The sequence below is a fragment of the Tympanuchus pallidicinctus genome, unplaced genomic scaffold (assembly GCF_026119805.1).
Source record: "Tympanuchus pallidicinctus isolate F22 unplaced genomic scaffold, pur_lepc_1.0 scaffold7, whole genome shotgun sequence".
Taxonomy (NCBI): domain Eukaryota; kingdom Metazoa; phylum Chordata; class Aves; order Galliformes; family Phasianidae; genus Tympanuchus; species Tympanuchus pallidicinctus.
Genome location: NW_026294791.1, coordinates 24,096,379 through 24,116,811, shown reverse-complemented (window position 1 = coordinate 24,116,811; position 20,433 = coordinate 24,096,379). Strand labels below are relative to the sequence as shown.

At 51.8% G+C, this 20,433-nt stretch overlaps 1 protein-coding gene across 3 annotated transcripts in view; it reads left to right on the top strand.

Annotated features, from left to right (window-relative positions):
• Window positions 1-2,750: 2,750 nt before the first annotated feature.
• Window positions 2,751-20,433, top strand: part of PBX1 (PBX homeobox 1) — a 105,823-nt gene continuing 88,140 nt past the window's right edge. Inside the window, exons 1-2 of one of the 3 annotated variants that reach the window (XM_052665643.1) lie at window positions 2,751-3,276; window positions 5,430-5,503. In XM_052665643.1, coding sequence (XP_052521603.1) covers window positions 3,086-3,276; window positions 5,430-5,503 — 265 coding nt within the window. In that variant the 5' untranslated portion in view covers window positions 2,751-3,085. The remainder of the gene's footprint in view (window positions 3,277-5,429; window positions 5,504-20,433) is intronic. The other 2 variants (XM_052665646.1, XM_052665645.1) reach the window with 2 other exon arrangements.

Sequence of the window (20,433 nt, the reverse complement as noted above, 5' to 3'; positions counted from 1 at the left end):
GTTATCTCTGACAGGAAGGATTTTACAGACTCCGGTAGATGGCAGAGAGTCCTGGCCATGCCTGACTGCTCCTCCAAGGCTCCGTGCTGGATGCCTGCCCGCCTTGGAGCAGCTGCTTTGGAGCAGCTTGGAGCGTGAGGTTCCTCTCCCTGTGACACACCACAGGGTTGCCATGGGCTCATGGGACCACCTTGGGCTCTCTGCCCCAAAGGCAACTCAGCTCATCTCCACACATGCCTACCTGATGTGCTGAGGCATCAAGCTGTGACTTGGGAAATGGGGGAAGGCTCAGCAGGCCACCACATCCCATGTGCCCCAACATCACTGGGGTGCCACTGTCTGTCCTCCCTGGACTGGCCTGTCACCACATTCTGATCCACCGTGCTTCCTCTCCTTGGAGCTGTTCAAGATCAAACCCAACAGATGCTGTACTGACCTCTGGGGATGGGAGAGTGCCTGCCAAATTTTGAGACGTCTAGACTTGTTGTGCGAGTAAAGGAGATGACTAAGTGTCTGAAAGGTTGGACCTTCGGAGAGAAGTCCCTTGGCTCCTTGTTCCTTGGATTAAGTTCCATTTCCTGTGCAGCCATGGAGATACTGAATATTTTCTCCTCGTTTTTGGCCTTTTCAAAAAAAGCAAAAAAAAAAAACAAAAAAAAAAACAACACAGATATGTCTTGGGTGAAAAGCTGATGAAAAATTTTGGCAAGCCAAGAAACAAAAAGAATGTGTTGAGTGAAACGTTTCGCAGCGACAAAAATCAAAACATCTCGCTTCGCCTTCAACCACTTTAAAACATTTTAATGGTTGGAAAGGAAATCTCCAAATGGAAAGCCGTGTTTTGCTTAAAATATTGGAAAGCGTTTCATTAAAAAGGAAGGACAGAAGGAAAACAATTGCCTTATTTATTTTTTAATCTTTCCCATAAACTGGATGGCTTCATCCCTGACCTGAGCTGAGGTCGGGGACTGGGGCCTGGCCTTCCCTTATGCTGAGAGGGACAGCTTGGCAGCCCTCAGATCTGATGAAACCATCTGCCCAGCAGGAAGTTTTTGTGAACACCATAACTACCTTCTATTTTTTAAAGACAGGTTAGCAGGCTAGCCTTGTTTTACGGCTGCCCTTGTTCATCATCTGATGCTGACAGAGGTCTGTTTGGCCACTGGACAGTCTGAGATCGATGAGAATGCGGATGGGCATTCAAGAAGTCCTTTCACTCCTGTGTGCCATGACACGTAGATCTGAATTGAGCTCTCCATGGCTTTGGGATCACTACCAGTTTCCCCTGCGTGGAAGATGTGTGTTTTGTCCAGAATCCCTTGTGGGACCATCGAGGCAAGCACGTGTCCTGAGTGCATTCAAAATAAATGCCATGCACCAGGTTTGCTTGTGATGGGGCTTTTCGGGGAAAGGTCCCACACCACCATCCCCTGGGGCAATGGGTCCCTGTGAGCCCCCTCCTCTCTGTCTGCAGCTGCTTTTGTCACTCTCTTTGTCACTCTTGGCTCTCCCCATCCTTCCTTCGAAGGATCAAATCAGGGCTTCTTCTCCCCAGCCCTGCGAATCCCAGCACCGTGGGAGATGGGAGACAAAGCAAAGGGACTGTTCATGCAGCAGAGCGCTGGCAGCCACCTAGCAGCATCTTTGGGATGAACTGTGGGCCGTTAACTGACCACAGCCCCTTCATCTCCCCACAGTGCTGAGGTGAAACCACCAAACCTCTGCGGAGGCCGCCTCCACGGCTCCCTGGCCACACACCTGATGTGCGGCAGTGCAACGGGCCCGATGATCTCAGAGGTCTTTTCCAGCCTTAACAATCCTATGCATAGGAGGCACAAGGGCGCGGATTCGCTGCTCGGCAAGGCCCCGCCGGCGGCACCTCGTGGGTCGGAGAAGGAGAGAAAGCACAGCCAGGAGGTGCGGGTAGCTGAGGTGAGAAGGAAGGAGCTGCTTAAGGCACGGAGCGGGGGGATGAGGGGAGACCGGAGGAGAGCCGGGGGTGACGGCGGAGGCAAGGAGAAGCACACCGCGAAGCACCGCAGCGCGGCGCCGCTCTTCACCATCCGCCCCAGGCCGAGGCCGCTTTAAGGCGCGGGCGGGGCGCGGCCCCCGGCCCACCTCTGAACCCGGAGATTGACGGGCGGCCGCCGGGAGGGCGGTGCGGCTCGCGGGGGCCGGCCTTCCCGCCGCCGCCGCCAATGGGGCCGGGGGGGCGGAGAGCCGCCGCTGCCCCTTCCTCCCTCCTCCTCCCCCCCCCCCCCGCCTCCGTCCCTCCTCCTCGGGCTCCTCCGTGCCAGTTTGAGGAGTCCGGAGCCGAACAAAAGCAGGAGGCGAGGGCCGGGGAAGGGGGGGTGGGGGGGCTCGCCGCGTGCGGGCTCGGCCGGAGGGGGGAGGCCCCGCTGCCGGGCGCGGAGCCGGGCGCGGAGGGTGGGGGAAAGTTTGGAGCCCACCCCCGCCGCGCTCCCGCCGAGCTCCGGCCCCGCGGCGCGGCGCTGCCATCGCGGGGGCCGCCCCGCTCCGCTCCGCGCTCCGCCCCGCGGCGCCCGCTGCCCGCCGGCCCTGCCCGCCCCCCGCCGCCGCCTCCCGGGCCGCGCCGCGCTGCCCTGCTTTCGGAGTCGCCGCCGTTTCCCCTCCCTTCCCCGGAACCCCCCCTCCCTCCTCCCTCCTTCCCTCCCTCCCTCCCTCTTTCCATCCCTCCTCCTCTAGCAACCAAAGGGATTTTTTTTCCCCTTTCTTTTCTCTCTCTCTCTCTCTCTCTTTTTTTTTTTTTTTTTTTTTTGCTTTTTTTTTTTTTTTTTTCCCCCCTCTGTCTGTGTGTGTGTGTGTATGCATTTTTTTTCCCTCCTCCTTTTCCTCTCCACCGCCGAGCTGGAAGCCAGCGTGAAGGATAAATAATTAAAAAAAAAAAAAAAAAAAAAAAAAAAAAAAGCGAAGAGGAGGAAGAGGCTGCGGGGAGGAGGAGGGGGGGAAGGAAAGAAGAAGAAGAAAGCGAGCAAGAAAAGAAAGCGCGGAGCCAGGCGGGGAGCCCAGCCGCCGCGGCCGGCAGCCAGCAGGGAGGCGGCGGAGCGGGAGCCGGCGGCCGGAGATGGACGAGCAGCCGCGGCTGATGCACACGCACAGCGGGGTGGGGATGCCGGGCCACCCGGGCCTGTCCCAGCACATGCAGGATGGACCAGGCGGGGCGGAGGGGGAGGCAGGCAGGAAGCAAGACATCGGAGACATCTTACAGCAGATCATGACCATCACGGACCAGAGTTTGGACGAGGCGCAGGCCAGGTGAGCGAGGGGCGGGCGCGGGGAAGTTTACCGGGGGGGTGCCGGGGGGGGAAGCAGCCCGGCTCGCAGCCCTTTGTGCGGCTTTGTTGTGCGGCAGGAGGGCGGCTTCTCTGGTCCCCTCTGCTCGGGGGCTGCTTCCCGTCCTTATTTCCTAACCCCCACCCCGATGGAAGCGTTTTTTTTCCTCCTTTTCTTGTAACTTTGGGGCAGTTCCCTGCAGCCCGCTCGCTCCCGCAGCGCGGTGCCGCTGCCCGGCGGGGCCCAGCGCCGGCTTGGCGAGGCCGTGCTTCTCTGCTGGCACCGCCTGCCTTTCTGCCTTTGATTTTCTTCCCATATTCTTATTCCACCCCCCCCCAGTAAATCCCAAGGTATTCTAAAAAAGAGGGAAAGGAAGGACTGTAGGGTATGTGGACTGATCTACCCTTCCGAGTGCGGCTTCAGAGGTGTGAGCAAAAGTTGGGGAGAGAAGAAAATCCCGTCCAACTAAAAGCAAGGTTTGAGGGGTAAATAATGGTAACGAAAGAGTTGGTTCGTGGTGTTGGGGTGTGCTCAGAGTTCACCCAGCATGGGGCCGTGGGGTGCAGTGCTGCTCCATCCCTGCTGCTGGAGAAGGCACTGAACCACAGACATGCTTTGGGATGGCTTGCATGGGGAGCACAGCCCTGCAGTGCCCTCAGCAGCGTTCCTGGGAGCAGGACAGAGGACAGAGAGAGCTCTCTCCTCCTGAAAGTTGTGGGAATTAGAGCATTTAGGGTGCTTCATCAAACCAATCCAACTCAACTACCTGGAGCAGAGCAGCCCTATAAGGTGGCAAGGTTTTGCCTTGCTGGGATGTTCCTGCACCATCCTCATAGGACTTTTTTTTTTTTTCTTTTTTTTTCCAGAGGTGCCAAACACGCATTATTTAGCAGAGATCTTTGGCTTTGCATTTCCTGCACCCATCCAGCTATCATAGGGGTGTTTTGCTGCTTTTTTTTCCTCTTCTTGTTATTTTCCTTAAGTTTGGTACTCGACCTCTGCCCCAGTGTGATTTGCGGGAGGGCCCCTCTGGTGCCCTTACGTGATTTGTGCACCCCAATGCCTGCTTCCATCTGATACGGGCACACCGTGGCTCCCGCGAGGTTATCCACCTTTGGGAGGCTTCGTCGGCCGCATAAATCTCTCCCAACATGTTGTGGGTGGTGGGGGAAGTGGTGTGAATGTTTGCCAGATGTTCACATCGGCTTCGCGTGTTGTTTCGGTTGGTAAACAGAAATCCCGTAACCGGCGCCTGCTAGGAGCAGCCCTTCGTACAACACAGCCCTCGGCCGAGCCGTCATACGGCTGCAGGAGGAACCCACAGCCATCCCACGTTGCTGCTTTGCAGGCACCCAGCAGGCTGTGAAACCTGTCCATAAAACCACCCCGAAAAGCTCTCCATTCCCCCAAACCCGCAGGCAGAGAGCAGCCAGCCCCGCAACACCGACTTCGAGGAGAGAGCATTGAGCGCAGTGCCACGGCTTCCCAGCAGCGTCAGGCTGGTTTTGTAAATATTTCCTGCCCCAATTGCAAGGAATTCAACCCTAGCACCTGCAAAGAAGCTGAGTGCATGCAAGGAGTGCAGCACGGGTGCGGGGAGCCGGATTTATTTCTCCATCTGTGCGTGTGCCTGTGGCTGTGCGTGTCGGTGCTCCGAGTTGGGCGCTGAAATTGCCCGGGTTGACAGCTCTCAGCAGAGGATGTTTCAGCGCTGGGGGGAAAGCAGGGGCGACTTTTTTCCTTTCTGCTTTGCAGGATGAGGATGAAACACATGGCTGGCTTTATTTTGGAGGTGGGAGATGGAGTGAGCCCGCTGCTGCGCTGCGTGTGTGTGTGAATGAAAGTTAAACCAAGCCTGGCTTCTGAGCCTCCTGGCTTGGGGAGCAGCTTGCCTCGAGAGCCGCTCGGTAGCAAATGCTGTATTCAAAGCCATTCAAAATTGGCCTCATTTCTCCCCTTTCCACTGGGGAGATGGCTGCTGGCCACTCCGGTGCCGCGTCCCTGAGGTCCTAGCAGGGCCCTGCCCCAAACATCCCCCCCACCCTCTGGGGTTCACCAAGGAGCTGCTGTGAATCTGGGAAAGTTGTGGCTGTATGACATCCTAACCTCACCCCTTTTTTTCCTTTTCTCTGCAGGAAACACGCTTTAAACTGCCACAGGATGAAGCCGGCTCTTTTTAATGTCTTGTGTGAAATCAAAGAAAAAACAGGTAGGGAAGGCACGCCGTTGGTTCCACGTTGTTTTTCTTTCTGCTCTTTGAAGGTGTTATTCCACAAAGTTTGTGACCCCCCCCCCCCCCCCCCCCCGCCCTGATCCGTGTGTGGGAGTGTTTAAGTGGGGAGAAACAACTCCCTGGTATGCAGTGCTTCTGGCGCTGGACTCGAGTGATGTGGTTTGTGTCTGCCGGGGAGAATAGTGTGGTTTAGTTCCTATTGTGGAGCCTCTTCTTATTCATTGTTTTTTGGGGGGAGAGGAAGGGAAAAATGGAAAACGGTGCAGTTTCTCTCTTGCTTTGCTGTTTTGTTGTGTTTGTTGTTTTTTTTTTTTTCCTTAAAGCATGGCACTGATTTAAAAAAATAATTGACTGCAGAGTGTTGTGTGCGGGGGTAAAACAGTGCAGTTTTACTGCTATTCATGCTAAGGTAGACCTAAAGGTTTCTTACTTTTGTTTTAATAATTTTTAAGAAAAGGTTAAAATGCTCGTGTCTGCCAGTCATCCATCCCAGCTCATGTTAGAGCAAGTTGTCAGCTGCCTTCAGTGAAAGCAATATATTAGATTGTTAGTTACTTTAGGGTACTGTTGTTTTATGACATGGGGTGTTCTCAGGCTTCTAAAGAAGCTAATGACATGAGAGCCTTGGCTCTGCCGTTTCCCACTTTCCAGACCTCCTACCATGTACTAACACACTTATAACACATCCCAGGGGGGCATTTAAATTTTAAAAGCAACAATTAAAAAATAGCAGTCATCAATCAAGGGTGATCTTAAACAACAGATGCTCAGGGAAGGACATTTAGCAACATGCACCACTTATTTATTTATTTGCCAGAATCCCTTTTTTTTTTTTTTTTTTTTTTTAAAATTATTAATTTCTTTTCTTTTCTTTTTGGTTGAGAGAAGGGGTGGGGGGTGGAAATAGGGAATAGCAGGAACACAGTGTGGAGGGCTGACTTGTGCTAATGCCTTTCAGGGCCAACCGGAGGTGCTCAGCGGGCTCTCAGCTGCCTGCTTTCAGCACACAGCAAAGTATTCGGCTCCCACCCCCCTCCCCTTTTACAACGAGGACTGTAACAGTCAATAATTCATATCTAAACCATATAAGCAAGGGCATGACATGAATGAAAGTGACAATAAATATGATTGCGCGCCCGGTTGATATACATTGATAGTTACACATAAAAGGGGAACAGCTTTTGGAAACCTGAGTCTGGGTCTTACTTTCTTTTTTTCTTAAATATATATGAAACCTCCTAGCGTGAGCAGCTGATTGAAAATACAATTACTTGACTCTTGCAATATATATGAAATGACTAAAGGGGCCTATTGTTAAATGTTGTTTGTGCAGCTTGTAGCACAGACAAAGCACCTACGATGGCATTCAGCTCCAAGCCCTCACCGAGCAGCCCTTCGTTATGTAGTTTGCACAAAAGCACGCGATGGGTTCTGTAGGGGAACCTCTGCAGAGTTGATGGTGTGTGTAAAGTGGTGGAGAATGTGTGTGAATACATTTTATGACTGTTTTTTTTAGGATTTTTGCTGTGTGCCCACCCTCCGAAAAAGGAGCCGTTGGGTTCCTCTCCTTTTATTTTGCTTTAAGCAAAGAAAATGTTTGCTGACGTGTGTGTGGTGCTGCATGTGGCACTGTTTGGCAGGGCGACCGGCTCTGGTGCCAGGGCACTCAAAGTTATGGGGTGGGGATGGGCACGGGGACTGTGTGCGTTCCTTCCCTTTAAGCAGAGTGAAACCCAGAGAGGTGGTGAGCAGAGCTGTGCTGTTGGGGATGAGTGATGTCCAGGTGCGGGTTGGGGCTGTCTTACACTTCTAAAATTGTGTTTGCTGCTGTTGAGCGTGGGCTACGTGGATGCACTGCTGCTGTACGGCAGGCTCTGAGGAGAATGAATGGAGGTGGCTCTTGGAGCGTAGTTTATCTCCCCTTGGATATGGTGAATTTTGCTTTGCAAATTAAAGAAACCTCCTCCCCTTTCCCCCATCTGCATCCCCAAAAGTCACACTTTGTCAACAAGCAAATGACCAGATGGTATTTTTCTTTCATTATTGCTTGGTGGGCCCGGCAGTGGCAGGAGGCTCGCCTGCTTTTCCAGGGGCCAAGGGCCCTGCGTTCTCCCCTTGGTCGCAGGGGTCTGTGCAGGCAAGCAGTGCTGTGTAAGCTGAGCCGACCTCTCCCTCCGCTCTTCCCCTTTGGGTTCCCTTTCTGCGTTGCTGGAGCTGCTGCTGGAGATGCTGTCGGTGGGCACTGAGGGGTTTTTGGCAGTGCCTGCGTGCAGCTTCCCCCGGCGCTGTGATGTGCGGTAGCGTTTGCTCAGTTGCCCGCTGCCTGATTTAAGTGACTCCAGAGCCTTACGGAGACTTTACCACCGTCTCTCACAGCATTATGGATAATATTTCATAGCGCTAACGTTGCCTGAGCAAACCCAAAGTGTCTATAAAGTTTGCAGAAAAAGAGGTTGTCTTTACTGGCCGGAGAGTTCCTTTTCGCACTCATCCCCTTCAATTATATTAAAGCACTTACAATCATTTTCTAATTTCTTTTCTAAAGCTCAGCAGTTGGAACCCATTGGTTGCATTTTATCTGCAGGCTCTCTCCTTTGGGTGATGTTTGTTTAGAAGTAGTAAAAGTTGGAAGCATCGGTCCGGGTGGAAGCACGCAGGGGAAGAATCGCCGCTTGGATCTCGGCGCGAGTTGCCGGCGCTCATTTGGTGTGCGTTCACTTGCAGTTGGCTGCTTTGTTATGAGCTGGAGGGGCAGGACTGCCTTCAAATGGCTGGCTGGCTTTTTGGAATAATAATTATGGAAACGGGGAGGCATTGTTGTCCAGAATACAATCGATTCCTCCGTCGATAGGGTTGAAATCGGAAATTGCGTTGTGGATTTATAGAAAGTTTGAAGGCAGGGAGGGATAGGGGCTCTGACTCTCTGTCCTCTCTCCCCCCTCCCTTGTGTTGTTTTTTTTTTTCTTTTTTTTTTTCCCCTTTTCTTTAAGCTGTTCTCTGCATGAGCAGAATAGCTAAGCAGAAGAAGCAGGCAAGGCGTGCAGACGTGGGGTCCTTGGATGGCAAACTGGAAAATATCTGCTGTCAAAATGCAGCAGCGTCTCTCGGCTGCGAGCCTCCAGCGCCCATCGCACTGCTGGGGACCGGCAGAGGCGAGCGCAGGATGTAGGGCTGCTTAATCTCATTCCTCCTCCTTAAGAGCTTTTTCTATCGTTGCACTTTCTCTGCTCTTTTGGGGGAGGTGAGGGCGTAGGGTGCACGGTACTTCTGTCAAGGCCCTGACTTCCTCCCTCAGAGCCCCCGCTTGGCTTTTCGCAGCCCTTCTGCAGCGCAGGGATTAGAGTTGAGTAGAAAAGCGTGCATACAGCCAATGGATGGAATTTACTAAGTGGAATATTTATAGACAGCACTGATTAGCCGTGCAATTGTTGTCGAATAATGGGTTTGTTTCTTTAATTTTAGAACATAATAGCTATATAAGGTGCCTCTCAGCTACCTTTCCCCGTGCATTATCTTCACCAAACTTAACTCAAATCAGATCTTCGGAGGAGGCAGGATTTTTTTTTCCCCTTCTTTTTCTTCTTTAACACCCCTTTGTTCTCTCCAGCTCTGTGTTCAATTAACACCCCCATCACAGAACTGTAGTCTTTTTTTTTTTTTTTTTTTTTTTTTTTTTAATGTCTGTTACTGTATTTCACTTCTGACACCTCTCTTATTATCCTTGCCTGCCGTTTCTCTTTAATCTAGCAATTACGTTATGGGGTTTCTTTCTCTTCCTGCCCCCGAAACCCCTACAGCGGAGGCACAGGATGAGAGGCAGCGTGCCTTGCATGGGGCTGGTCATCCCTGGGGTCTGAGGGTCCCTATGGAGGAAGAGCAGAATGTTTTGTCCCTTTCCCTTCTGCCCTGCTGAGAGTAAGGCCTGTGTGTGCGGGGAAATCTCTGTGCAACTCTGGGTAAATTGCTTCCAGAAATCCACTGCCTTGAAGGGAAGGGGATGTGCAAGGGCTGAAAGATAGGGATGATCCGAAAGGGTTGAAAGATAGGGATGATGGTATGGGAGGGAAATGGTGTCTGGGAGATGTTGGCTTGAGGGGGTCAGGCTGTGTGTCTGCAGGGGGAGTAAGCGCACTCTGGGGTCGCTGTGGGGATGGAACCAGTCTCCTTAATGGGAAGGCTCCAGTACAACCCAGTGACTCGCAGGGCAGCAGCAGGCTGCATCTGTGGGGAATGGTCTGTGGGGTGGGATCTGTGAAGCAGTGAGTGCTTTCTCTGAGCTTTCCTCCTCGAACAAGATGTTGTCCGTCAGGGCCTGCAGAGGACGGGTAGCATCGCAGCAGCATGCTTGCAGTGAGATTGTTCTTTCTTCCTTTTAATTTCGTATTTTCTCCCTCTCCCCTGGTAGCATGTGGCTGGAGCTCTTTGAACGGAGCAGGCTTAATTAGTTTAATCAAAATTGGCCTCCTGCAATTCACCAGGGCAGGAGGTGGAAGCGGGGGCTGCCAGCAGGCTCCTCGCCCCCTCCCCTCAGGCAGTGCAGTGAGGCCATGGCTGGGCCTTATTGCTCCATGCTCTTTGGGGAGAGAATTCCCCAAACGTGAGGTCTTTGTTCTGAGATTGGGTTTTATTTGGGGTGCCTGGTGTTGAAATCAACTTCCCTGTGGTTGCAGGCCTGTGGGATTGGCTGCTGAGCCCCCCACCCCAGCTGCTTGCAGGCAAGGGGCTGAACCCCCTACACCACACATCTTCCTGTCCCTGATTTAGGGGCAAATGCTGGAAAAATACCCACATAAACCTCGTTTAACAACTAATGGTGGTGTCCTCTTAATGACATGTTAGGGGTTTTCACCATCCCATGGGTTTCTGCCCACCCCCTGTGAGTGCTCTTGGCAGCAAGATGCTGTGGTTAAGTCCACTCTGGGAAAGGAGGGTCTGTTATTGGGCTGTGTAGCTCAAAACGAGAAACTCGGAAGATCTTTCAGACCTAAATTTCTCCAGGGAAAACAGCTCTAGTTCCCTTATTTGAGAGCTGCAAAGGGATTTCCCCCTTTGAGTGCTGACTGTCTGCAAGCAGAGCTTTTCTAAACGGTCTCAAATGTTGGATTTATTCCTGTTAGCAGGCTCGTGCTCTGTGTGCTGGCCCTGGCTTTGAGGGCAGCAGCTGTAAACAAAATGCAGAGAAACTCTGATACAATTTCATCATGGGTTTTTTTCCGCTTTTTTTTTTTTTTCCCCTTGTCACAAGGAAATTACTGCATGCAGCAATTCTTTAGGGGAGCAGGGTGGTGTTTTAAATGTAAATGGTTTTGTTTGCAGTGAGATGCACTAGGCTATGCTGCTATTCGTGCTTCTGCTGAATCAGAGCTGGAGATTTTGGCAGGGAGAACAGAAAAATAAGGGATTCCTCCTTTGTCGCTGGTGTAGCACCTCATTTCCCAGCTCTTTCTTTAATCCAGGAGCTGCTGTGCTCTCTGTTGTTGAAGCTCTGCAGAGGATTTTGTGATCTTTTGAGAAGCTGTATTAAGCATTTTCCTGTCTCTTTCTCTTCCTGTGTTTGGACTTAGGGTACTTTGGGATGCAGGGAGCCTGTGCTGTTGGCTCTGTGCAGTGAAGGGGCTGTTTGCAATGCATGCAGCTGGTGCAAAATAAAGCTCTCCAGGCAGGAGCAGGGGGTAAGTTTGTGTGCAGATGAATGAGATATATCTAGCTCTTTGATTTCCCTTTTTTTTTTTTTTTTTTTCTTGCTCCCTTGTATTCCTAGGGCAGTTTCCTTAGGCAGTGAATTTATTCTATGCTTGGTTTTGGGGTTCGTGTGGGGGAAGCAGGGTGTTCCTACAGGGCTCCCCAGTCCCGTTTGAATATTTTGCTTCTGGATGCCAGAAGGAACACTCCCTTGCACAGCTAGGATATATGCTTTCCTGCCTGTACAGCACCTAACACAAGGGAAGTTGGTCCTGATTCGGCCTTTTGAAGGAGGTAATGTGATTTACAGCAGTGGATCTGGTTAATAATCTATAGCAGCTTCTGTATACTCAGGGGCTGCTTTTATTCCCAGCCAGGTGTTTGCAGGCTGGATCAATACATCCCTGTTTGCATGGGGACAGTCCATAATCTAATAAACCTGGGCCCTTCCCCACCTCAGCCTGTGCACCTTGGTTTCCCCTGAACATCCACGCAGAAACTGTCCGGGTTTGGTTGCCCTGGCAAGTGTTCAGGAGGGTGGCAGAGCTGTTTGGGAATGTTATCAGGCCTCCTGACTGCCAGTCTGGAGTAGCACGTGATGCCTAAATGCTGCCAGGTTGCATTAGGTGCCAATATAACAACCTCTGCCCAACCACCCAACTCAGTGGTTTGAAAGGCTGGGCAGTCAGCTTCTGCATACAGACTGTCTCCAGGGCACTGCTTCCCCCAGCAATTGGCTTAAATAACACAAGGTGATGGGCACTATGGATATAAATTGCAGAAAGCCGTGGCCTGGGGAGGCTGTGGGCTGCATACATTATTATGCGTGGAGCTATCAGTCCACCAGCAAGGCCTTCACATGCTGCAGTGCTCGGGCTGGGGAGCTGCTGGGGCATTGCTTGGGCTGGAATTGGGATGGCAGGCGCTGAAGAATTATATCTCTTGGCCTTGCTCACAAGCCCTGCCCTTGTGTGTTTTGTGTTTTTTTTTTTTTTTCTTAAAGTCAGAACAATGTGATCCTGTGAGACTGCAGTCGTGCAGCCATGTGTAAGCTGTGGAAGGGGGTGTGCTGGGTGGGGAGAGCCCCTTGTGCCCTGCTGCAGGGCTGGGGGCCATTCTCTGGTCCAGGGACAAGCCTGCACATCTGCTGCCTGTTGTAAAACATAGCAGTTTGACCCTGAACATCATCTTCAGCTTTCTGGTCTCTCAGAGGGCTTAGCTGACTCTAATAGGGACACCCCAAAATGGGCTTTAGGAGGGGATCTTGCAGCTTAAGGTGCTTCTGTTGTCTCAGCTGTGTTTTTAAATCAGGCTCTCCTCCCTGTAGAGTCACCTCTTCTCTGCTCGCCTTCTGTTGGTGGTTGCTAATCTCCCTGCCCCAGCCCTTAATAGCTTTCTGGTGTGCAGAGCTGGGCAATGGAGGGAGGAATCCAGGCGATGGCTTGGCTGGGAAAACCTCTGCATACAGACTGTGCTTTACCAGCTGCTTCCCCTAGAGCTGGCAGCACTGTGCTGGGATATGGCCTTGCCTGTCCCCGGTCCATGCACACTGAGGAGCATTTTGGGGAGCTGATGAAGCAGATCACAGCGATCCCCTCCGACACCCAGAGAGCCGTGCGTTGTCACTGTCCTCGCCCTGTCCAGCGTGTTCAGTTTGCACGGCCTTTTATTTATAGAAGCCTTACCCGAAATAGCTTTTTGCCTTGCCCTGAGCCTGAAGGATTGTTTCCCACCCTCTTAAAAATATACAGATCAACCGAAACCCCTCAGATCAGCCAGTACTGCCAGGAGTCGCAACAAGCTGAAATTACTTTGCCATTTTACTTCCGTCTTGACGGTAAAGCAAACAGAGCTGCAAGCGGACCCAGCCTGACTTTGTTGCGGACTGCTGGACTTGTTTCTCCTCTGAGTCCAGGCTGAGAAACTCGGTTCCTTGCTTCTCTCTCTCCCTCTCTGCATGGCGTTTTGTAACTACACATTTGGCCTAGCCTGGCTGGCCTGCCTCTCCTTGTTACCAGAAGAGGAAAATCAAGTTTCTCTCCTGGTTGGATAACATTTTCAAATTCCAGAGTGATGTCGATTAGCAAAATTAACAGTGGCAGGTTAAGCGGCAGAAATACCGTTCCAGTTGCTAAGTGTGCATTGTTCCTTGCTGCTCCTTTCCTAACTTCGGCGGTCCCAATCCTGCGCACGTTTCCGCAGTGCAGGTTTCTTTCTTTCTAATTCAGCACGACTCTCTCCTTTGACACTCGATATGCACGGGGCTGAAGCCAAAATGAAAGTGAATCTGCCTACAACACTCCAAAACGTGCCTTTCTCGTTTCGGCATTAATGTTTCAAAACCCAAGCTGCTTGTGGGTGTGCGTCTGCTTGTTTACACAGCTCCTTCTTTTCTCACGCACTGTGATTTTCAGGTGAAACGTTAGGAATGATACAATACCTGGCGCCTGCTGGTTGCACCTCTGGGTGGATTGGTCTCCAGCTTTTAACTTGAGCAGGCTCCATCCTTAGAAAGGTTGCAAATGTATTGACTCAGTACTGAGCATTGCTTTTTTTTTTTTTTTTTTTTTTTTTTTTTTAAACTTGTGATTAGTATGGGGTGTATTGCAGATCTCTATACAAAAGGCTCAGCCCACAGGTTAAAGAAAATGAGTTGGAAGTTGTTAGAGTCATTGATTCTGAGCTGGTAGCTCGGGATGCAACCTATCCTGGTAAGTTGATGCTTTCTTCTTAGCAGGGCACTTGCTCCCGTGTGACCAGGCTGCCTGCTAAGGACTGAGGGGCCTGCACGTCCCTGTGCCCAGTGCAGGGAGCAGGTGGCAGGGGTGGTGTTTTAGGGGGATGTATTATCACCCTAGAAAATCCTGGCTGTTGGAGCTGGTCAGCAGATGTGACGTACCGATCAGTATTGGCGATGGGGACTTGCAATATACTTTGTTAATGGAGAAAAATCCAAGGAGCGATTCCCTGATTTACGCTTTCAGCAGTGTGAAATGAAGCAGCGTGAAGCGCTTTGCTCAACGAGCTCTTAGCAGCCTGCTTTTCCTTTTGTACCTCACACAGAATTTCCCGAAGAGGCTGCTCTTTAACTTTATAGCACCGATACAGGTGCTCCGTTCGGAGGCACAGAGCCTTCTGCGTGCACCCAGAGAGGCAAAGCATCTCCTTTTATCCGTAGGCTTGCTGCCTGGAGAAAGCATTGCTGGCTTCTGCAAAGCCCCACCACAGTCCTATTCCCCACTGACCACAAGGTCATGTAGCACAGTAACACATTTCGATATATGTATATTTTGCTCTCCCTGAAATAGTTAAACATGGTTCTTCTGGTCTGGGCGCTGCTGGTGGAAGTGTCCCTGGAAGGATTATCGGGAGGAGCTCCTGGGCTGGGGCTGCTTCTCTCCCAAAGGTCCCTGGCTGCTATTTGCACTTCTCGAGGTCTGACTGTGGCTGGCATTTCCCTGCTTGGCTGGAATTTACTTTCCTTCTGGCGAGGGCATTCGGTAACATTTGCGCACCTGGGCCGCTTAAGCTTTGGAGGGGTTGGGGGAATATGGCAGAGAAGGTCACGGGGCAAAAGTGATCTTTTGTCTCTGCTGTTCATTATTGGCAGCAGGCAGCGGTGGGAGCAGCTGTTAGGCACTGTGTCTTCCACCCAGCAGAAGGAGGGGAAACCGCATTATGGAGCATGATGGTGCCCATGCTGCCATCTGGGCCCTGCTGGGTTGGATGCTGGGTGGATCATTGTTGGCCCAGGCTGCAGAGCTCTGAGCCTGCTTGGTTTCTTTCTTTTTGTTGTGGTGATGGATCAATCGGGTAACCAAGTCTGGGTTTACAGGTGTTTTGTCTATTTTTTCCTGTTGCGGAAGACTTGTACTTGCATTTGGATAGGGGTGAGATGTGCCTCTGGAAGGGAGCAGAGTGATGCCTGGAGTGACAAAAGGAGGACAGGGGTGAGATGTGTGCTAGTGTGATGGAGGTTTAGGAAGACCGTCCTGGGGCAAAAGGAGATTGTTTACCTCAAAAATATATAATGTCCACATATAATGTGAAACGAGATAAAATACAGAGAAGGATGGAGGTAGAGGAAGTCCCTGATCTTTAAATGAATCTGAGGCTGTGACTGTGCAGTAGAAAGGTGGCGAAGTCCATGCTGATGGCAGGACAGGCTTTCTTTTCCCTTTTCTGCAGTGTTTGATTAGGGCTTGGAAACAGTCCCTGGCAATGTTGAGGTGCTCCATGGGCAAATAGCAAGCAGGCTGCATGCAGACAGCAAGTACTGTAGCATGTGGTGCTTCATGTCTTGATGGCCCCAATTAGAACTGCTTGGTTTTGGGATCTGGTGCTTGCAGAAGGCATGTCTTGGAGCCTTAGTTAAGGAGGGGAGATGGAGGTACAGAGCTCGAGTGAATTGAATCCTAGAACTGTTTGAGTTAGAAGGGACCCTTTGAGGTCTTTTAGTCCAGCTCTCCTGTGATGAGCATGGACATCACAGCTGCTGGAAGATCCCTCCTGCTCATTGGTGTGGTTTGGCCACAGAATGCTGTAGGCCTGTGTGGAGCTCGCTGGAGCCTGAATATCAAGGCATGTGGCTGTAGGCAAGGGCGGAGGACAGACCTGCCTTATTATATGTAGGCTGTGATTGAGAAAGGAACTGCACAATTAGGAGAGGTCCCTGCGGTTTGTGTTTGAAAGGAACTCCATTAGAATAATTTTTGAGCTCCTGTTTAATCAGGAGGCTGTCTGCTGATTAAAATGGAAACTGCTTGCTCAGGTTCTGAGCCTTGCTGGTGTGCGTGGCAAGGTCCCCATCGCTCCGAGTCCCCTCGTCCTGGTCCCTTCTGCTTTCCCTTTGATTGTATTTGCTTCTCCCATCAGGGCTGCAGACCTGGGCTGAGGCAGTGAGGCCCTGAGGTGTGTGAGATATTCTCCCTGCTGCCCATGGGTTCCTGTTAGGTGTTCTGCCCACCCGCCAGCTCCTAGTCAGTGCTCCGGGAGGCCATAGTGATGTGCTGTCAGGCAGCTTTTCTTGGGCCCCTTCCAAGGGTCCCTTTGGCCCAGGGCTAGAGTAGCTCAAGCCCTGTCCGTGCTGCTGGGAAGGGGCTCTTGCTGATGGGTCTTCTGGGCCTTTTTGCAGTGAGCAGTGGAGCAGGCTCCTTCAAACCACACCACGTTTTCTCCGTGGAGCCAGCTCATCCTGGCATATTCTGCTGTGTAATTTAGAGGCAGCCCCTGGGGACTGGCAGTGCTCGGAGCAGAGTTCTTCTGACGGAGGTCCCAGGCAGCGCCTCTCTGTGTTCCCTCCTAGCATGTGCTCCTGGGGGACGGTAGAGGAGGCTGGCAGCAGAGGGAGGACCCCATGTTCCCAGCTTCTGCGAATAAGTTGTCTCTTCGCCTGGTTCCTTTGCAGAAATGAGCTTGTTTCCAATTCTTCTATTTTCTCTCTGGTCTTTGCGTGCAGTGGGCGGATCTGTGGGAGGGCTGGAGCTGCTTGTAGCTTTGCATAGATGAACTCGAGCCTTGATCCTTTCTGCCTCCACGGGTCCCAGCTCTGCTTTCCCTATCCTGCCTGGCACTGAGCAGGCAGGCCAGGCTGGAACTTGAGTCAGCTTCCTTGGTCAGCACAGCAGCTCTCCATGTCTTGCACTGGATGTGCTGGGCATTGCGTTGCTGGGCATGCTGTGCCCTTAGTTAGGGGAAAATACTCCCTTGCCTTCTGGTGGCGTTGCTGCTTTGGGCTGCTTCGGTTGTGTACCATGTAGAGCTGGCTGATACAGGGTTATTTGACCCCTGATAGGGAGTAGAGAGAAAAGGGATGCATGGTAACCTACAACACCTGGTGCTCAGCAGATCTCTTGTGAGCACGGCAGGGCTGCACGTGCAGTTGCAATAACTGTCCTCTGTGGTGTGGCACAGGGCTTCTTGATCCCCGTGCTGTGTCCGTGTTGTTCCCAGTGCTGCCCCTGGTGCTGCTGGGGGAGATGTCTCCCCTCCATGGCCAAGGCATCAGAGCTGCTGAAAAGAAAATTGATGGTGGTTTTGCTGCCATCGTTCCCAGCCCAGGAGGGACTGATTTAAGTCATGCTGGCATGACTGCCACAGGGCTCTCCAGTTACAAACTGGTTTGCCTTCGATTGGAGGAGCAGCATAAAGCAAAGGAGCTGTGTGCGCCTCATGTTGACTTCCACAATTGGTCCCTGAGATCAGTGAGGGTTTGTGGCAGCAGGAGTAGCAGTTACAGGCCTTTGGTCCCCCAGCCTTTTGTCTCAATAACCGCACTGTGAGCACTCAGTTTCCCTGGTTTGTATTGGGGGGTGGGGGAAGAGCACTTGCATGCTTTTGGCCTCCTGGCCCGCAATGCATCCCAAAGCCCTTCATCTATGTTTCCAGAGAGGTCTGCATGTAAGATAGCTCTCAGTGCTGCCAGCAAGCTTCCTTTTAACTGTGCCACGGTGGGGCTTTTTTTAAAACAAAAAAATTTATTAGGAAATTCCCATTGGGTCGCTTTAAAAAGCGAGTCCTTGTGGCTGGCCCCTGGCCCACCGCTAACAGATTTGTTTGAGAAAAGGCTGCGTTGGCATCCTGCTTTATTGAACATGCCTCCTGGGAAGGCGGCTTGAATATCCTTCTGTCTCCTCGGAGCAGGGAGCTCTCAGGACTGCCTGCCGCCATGGGGATGGGGAACGCTCCGCACTCCTCTCCCTTCCCCTCCCACCCCTTTCCCTTGTTCAAGGCTTTTTTTTTTTTCTTTTTTTTTCTTTTTTTTTTTCGATGGAGAGAGAGAGAGAGAGCTCTGCATGGTGCGTCCCACTCCATGCAGCTTTTCTCTTTCCCCACGGAGTTCATCCAAAGTTCGTATCCAGACGATGAACAAAGTGGCTCAGACCTTTTCCTGACTCCTCACCCTTTGTCCTCATCACTTAGTGACAGACAGGAATCAAATGCCACAGACAGGCTGACGGGACCAAGCTCTGTGAAAGTCCTTGGTGGGGAGGAGGAGAGGTCCTGGGTGGGTGCGGGCTCATCTTTATTTAGGGAGGGAGATTTAAAGAGCAGAGCTCTTTTTCTATTGGAGAGCAGCGGTATTTTTTTGGCAGAAGCTGGATGAATTTTTAGTGACAATAGAGGTGGGGAAGAAGGACCGGATAAAGTTAGCCTCGGCTGTTAGCTCTGGGTGTGCCTCTGGTTGCAGGCAGGGGAAGGAAGGGGCTAAGGGCCGCTATGGATTTGAGATAAGAGTGCCTTGAAGGCAAGAATGGAGGTCGCTCTGCAGATGAGGCTGTCCTTGGGAAAGGGACACAGCTCCCTTCTCGGCTTTGTCATCTCTGGTGGGCCAGCTGTTGGTTTGTGCTTCTCACTACAAACTTAGAATCGTAGTCATTAAGGTTGAAAAAGACCACTAGGATCATCTAGTCCAACCATCACCCCATCACTCGTGCCGACTAAAGCATGTCCTTCAAACTTGCTCATTTCTGCCTGCTGCTGGAGGATGCTGCAGGATAGCACTTACCTACCTCATCCAACTGTCAGATGCTTCAGATGAATCCCGTTGATCCCTCTCTCAGGTGTCTTTCCTACCAATCGCCTTCTTTCATCTTTCTTCACATGAAAAATAAGAACTTGGCAGGAATGTCTGGAAGTTGCAGCTGAGGAAAGGGTGGCAGCGCCTCACGGTGGGGTTTTTGTGGGTGCTTTCACAGCAGCTGGATTGGCTGTGGCACCAAGTTTGGCAGGGTTGGGAGGTATGGATCTCACAAGCCTGCAGGCAGGTGAGGTTTCTGTGGGAAGACATAATCATCCTTTGCTGGGAGCTGCTCTGTTGAGGTGCTATGGCTCTTCAGAGGCTGCTTCAGTCATCTTGTGCCTTGCTTTTGTCTGGATGGCATGAGCCTGCCTGCTCTCCTAGTGGGTTTTGGGCAGAGGGCTGATGTCCTCTGCTGAAGATATGGAGCCTGTCCCCAGCACACATGCACACGTATGCCCAGATACAGACAGGTAGAGGACCAAATCACAAACATTTGAGGCTCCATTGCTGAAATGACAGTTCTCACTGCCATTTGCCAAGGGCTACACAGTGACTTTATTTTGTAATTATTATTATTTTTTTTTTTTTTTGCACACGTGATGGTTTCTGGAAATGTCCTGATGCTGTGTATGCCACTGTTCTTCGGGCACAGACCAGAGGCTGCAGCCTCTGTCACACTCCCAGGAGCAAGGTACAAGGCAGATTTGGGGCTTGGCTTGCTCTGGGCTCACCCTGTTGGCAGGGAGACACGAATGCAGACAGACTCCATACCTGGAGGTTGGAGGCCCTGCCATGAGCTAGGCAGGGAGGGGTCCTGCGTGCCTCCTCCCAGCACTGTGAGTGTGCTGCTGTCTGCCCGGCCTGCTCTGGGGTCACCTCAGAGGCAGCAGGAAGGGGCTGGGGATGTGCAGGCATTGCCCTGTTTTGTTCCCTGGTCTTGCAGAGCTTGCCTGGCCCCCAGCCAGCTGCTCTGACTCACAGGGCTCTTCTTGTGAGTCTCCTACACCCTCCATTACCCGATCCGAGCGCTTCCCAGCATGTCAGCTCTTGCTGTTGTTGCCATCGCAGAGCAGTGGCCGTGAAGGGAGCTGTGCATTTGCGTGCTGCGTGTACCCACTGCAGGCAGGTGCTGCTAAAAGGGACCAAAGCATAGGTCTCTGCTGTCCTGCTGAAAAAGCCCTTTGCAAAGCATTCTCCTTTTTTACAGTGCCCAACTCTCCTGACCCCACAAATGGCAGCAGCACATACATGTCCTTAGGGGCGTTTGCCCTGTATATGAGACAGAATAAAGATCTCTGTGGGCGCTTTGAGGAACAAACTTGGAGGCTTTATCTCTTCTCTATCTCTTATCTCTGTGCTGTGTTGATAGCAGCAGTGCTGGGTGCTGTAGGTGGTTCCAGGTTGTCCTCTAGCTTTTCCCTCATTGCTGTGGGACTGCTCTATTTCTGTTCGTAAGTGCAACAGGTAGCACTTGAAGGGGGACTGTAGCAGTGGGAAAGATCTAAAGGCTCCTCCAGCACTCCCCAGTCTCTGGTTAACTCAGTGTGTGAACAGGAGGTGACAAGAGCAGTGTCAAAACTCTGTGTGCTGATGCTGCAAGCCCTGAAGTTCCTATTGAGTAAAGGTGGGTGTGAGATGCTTGGAAATACCCTGTGTTGCAAACTGGAGTCTCCTGGAGTTCCCAGCTTGCAATTGTGCTATG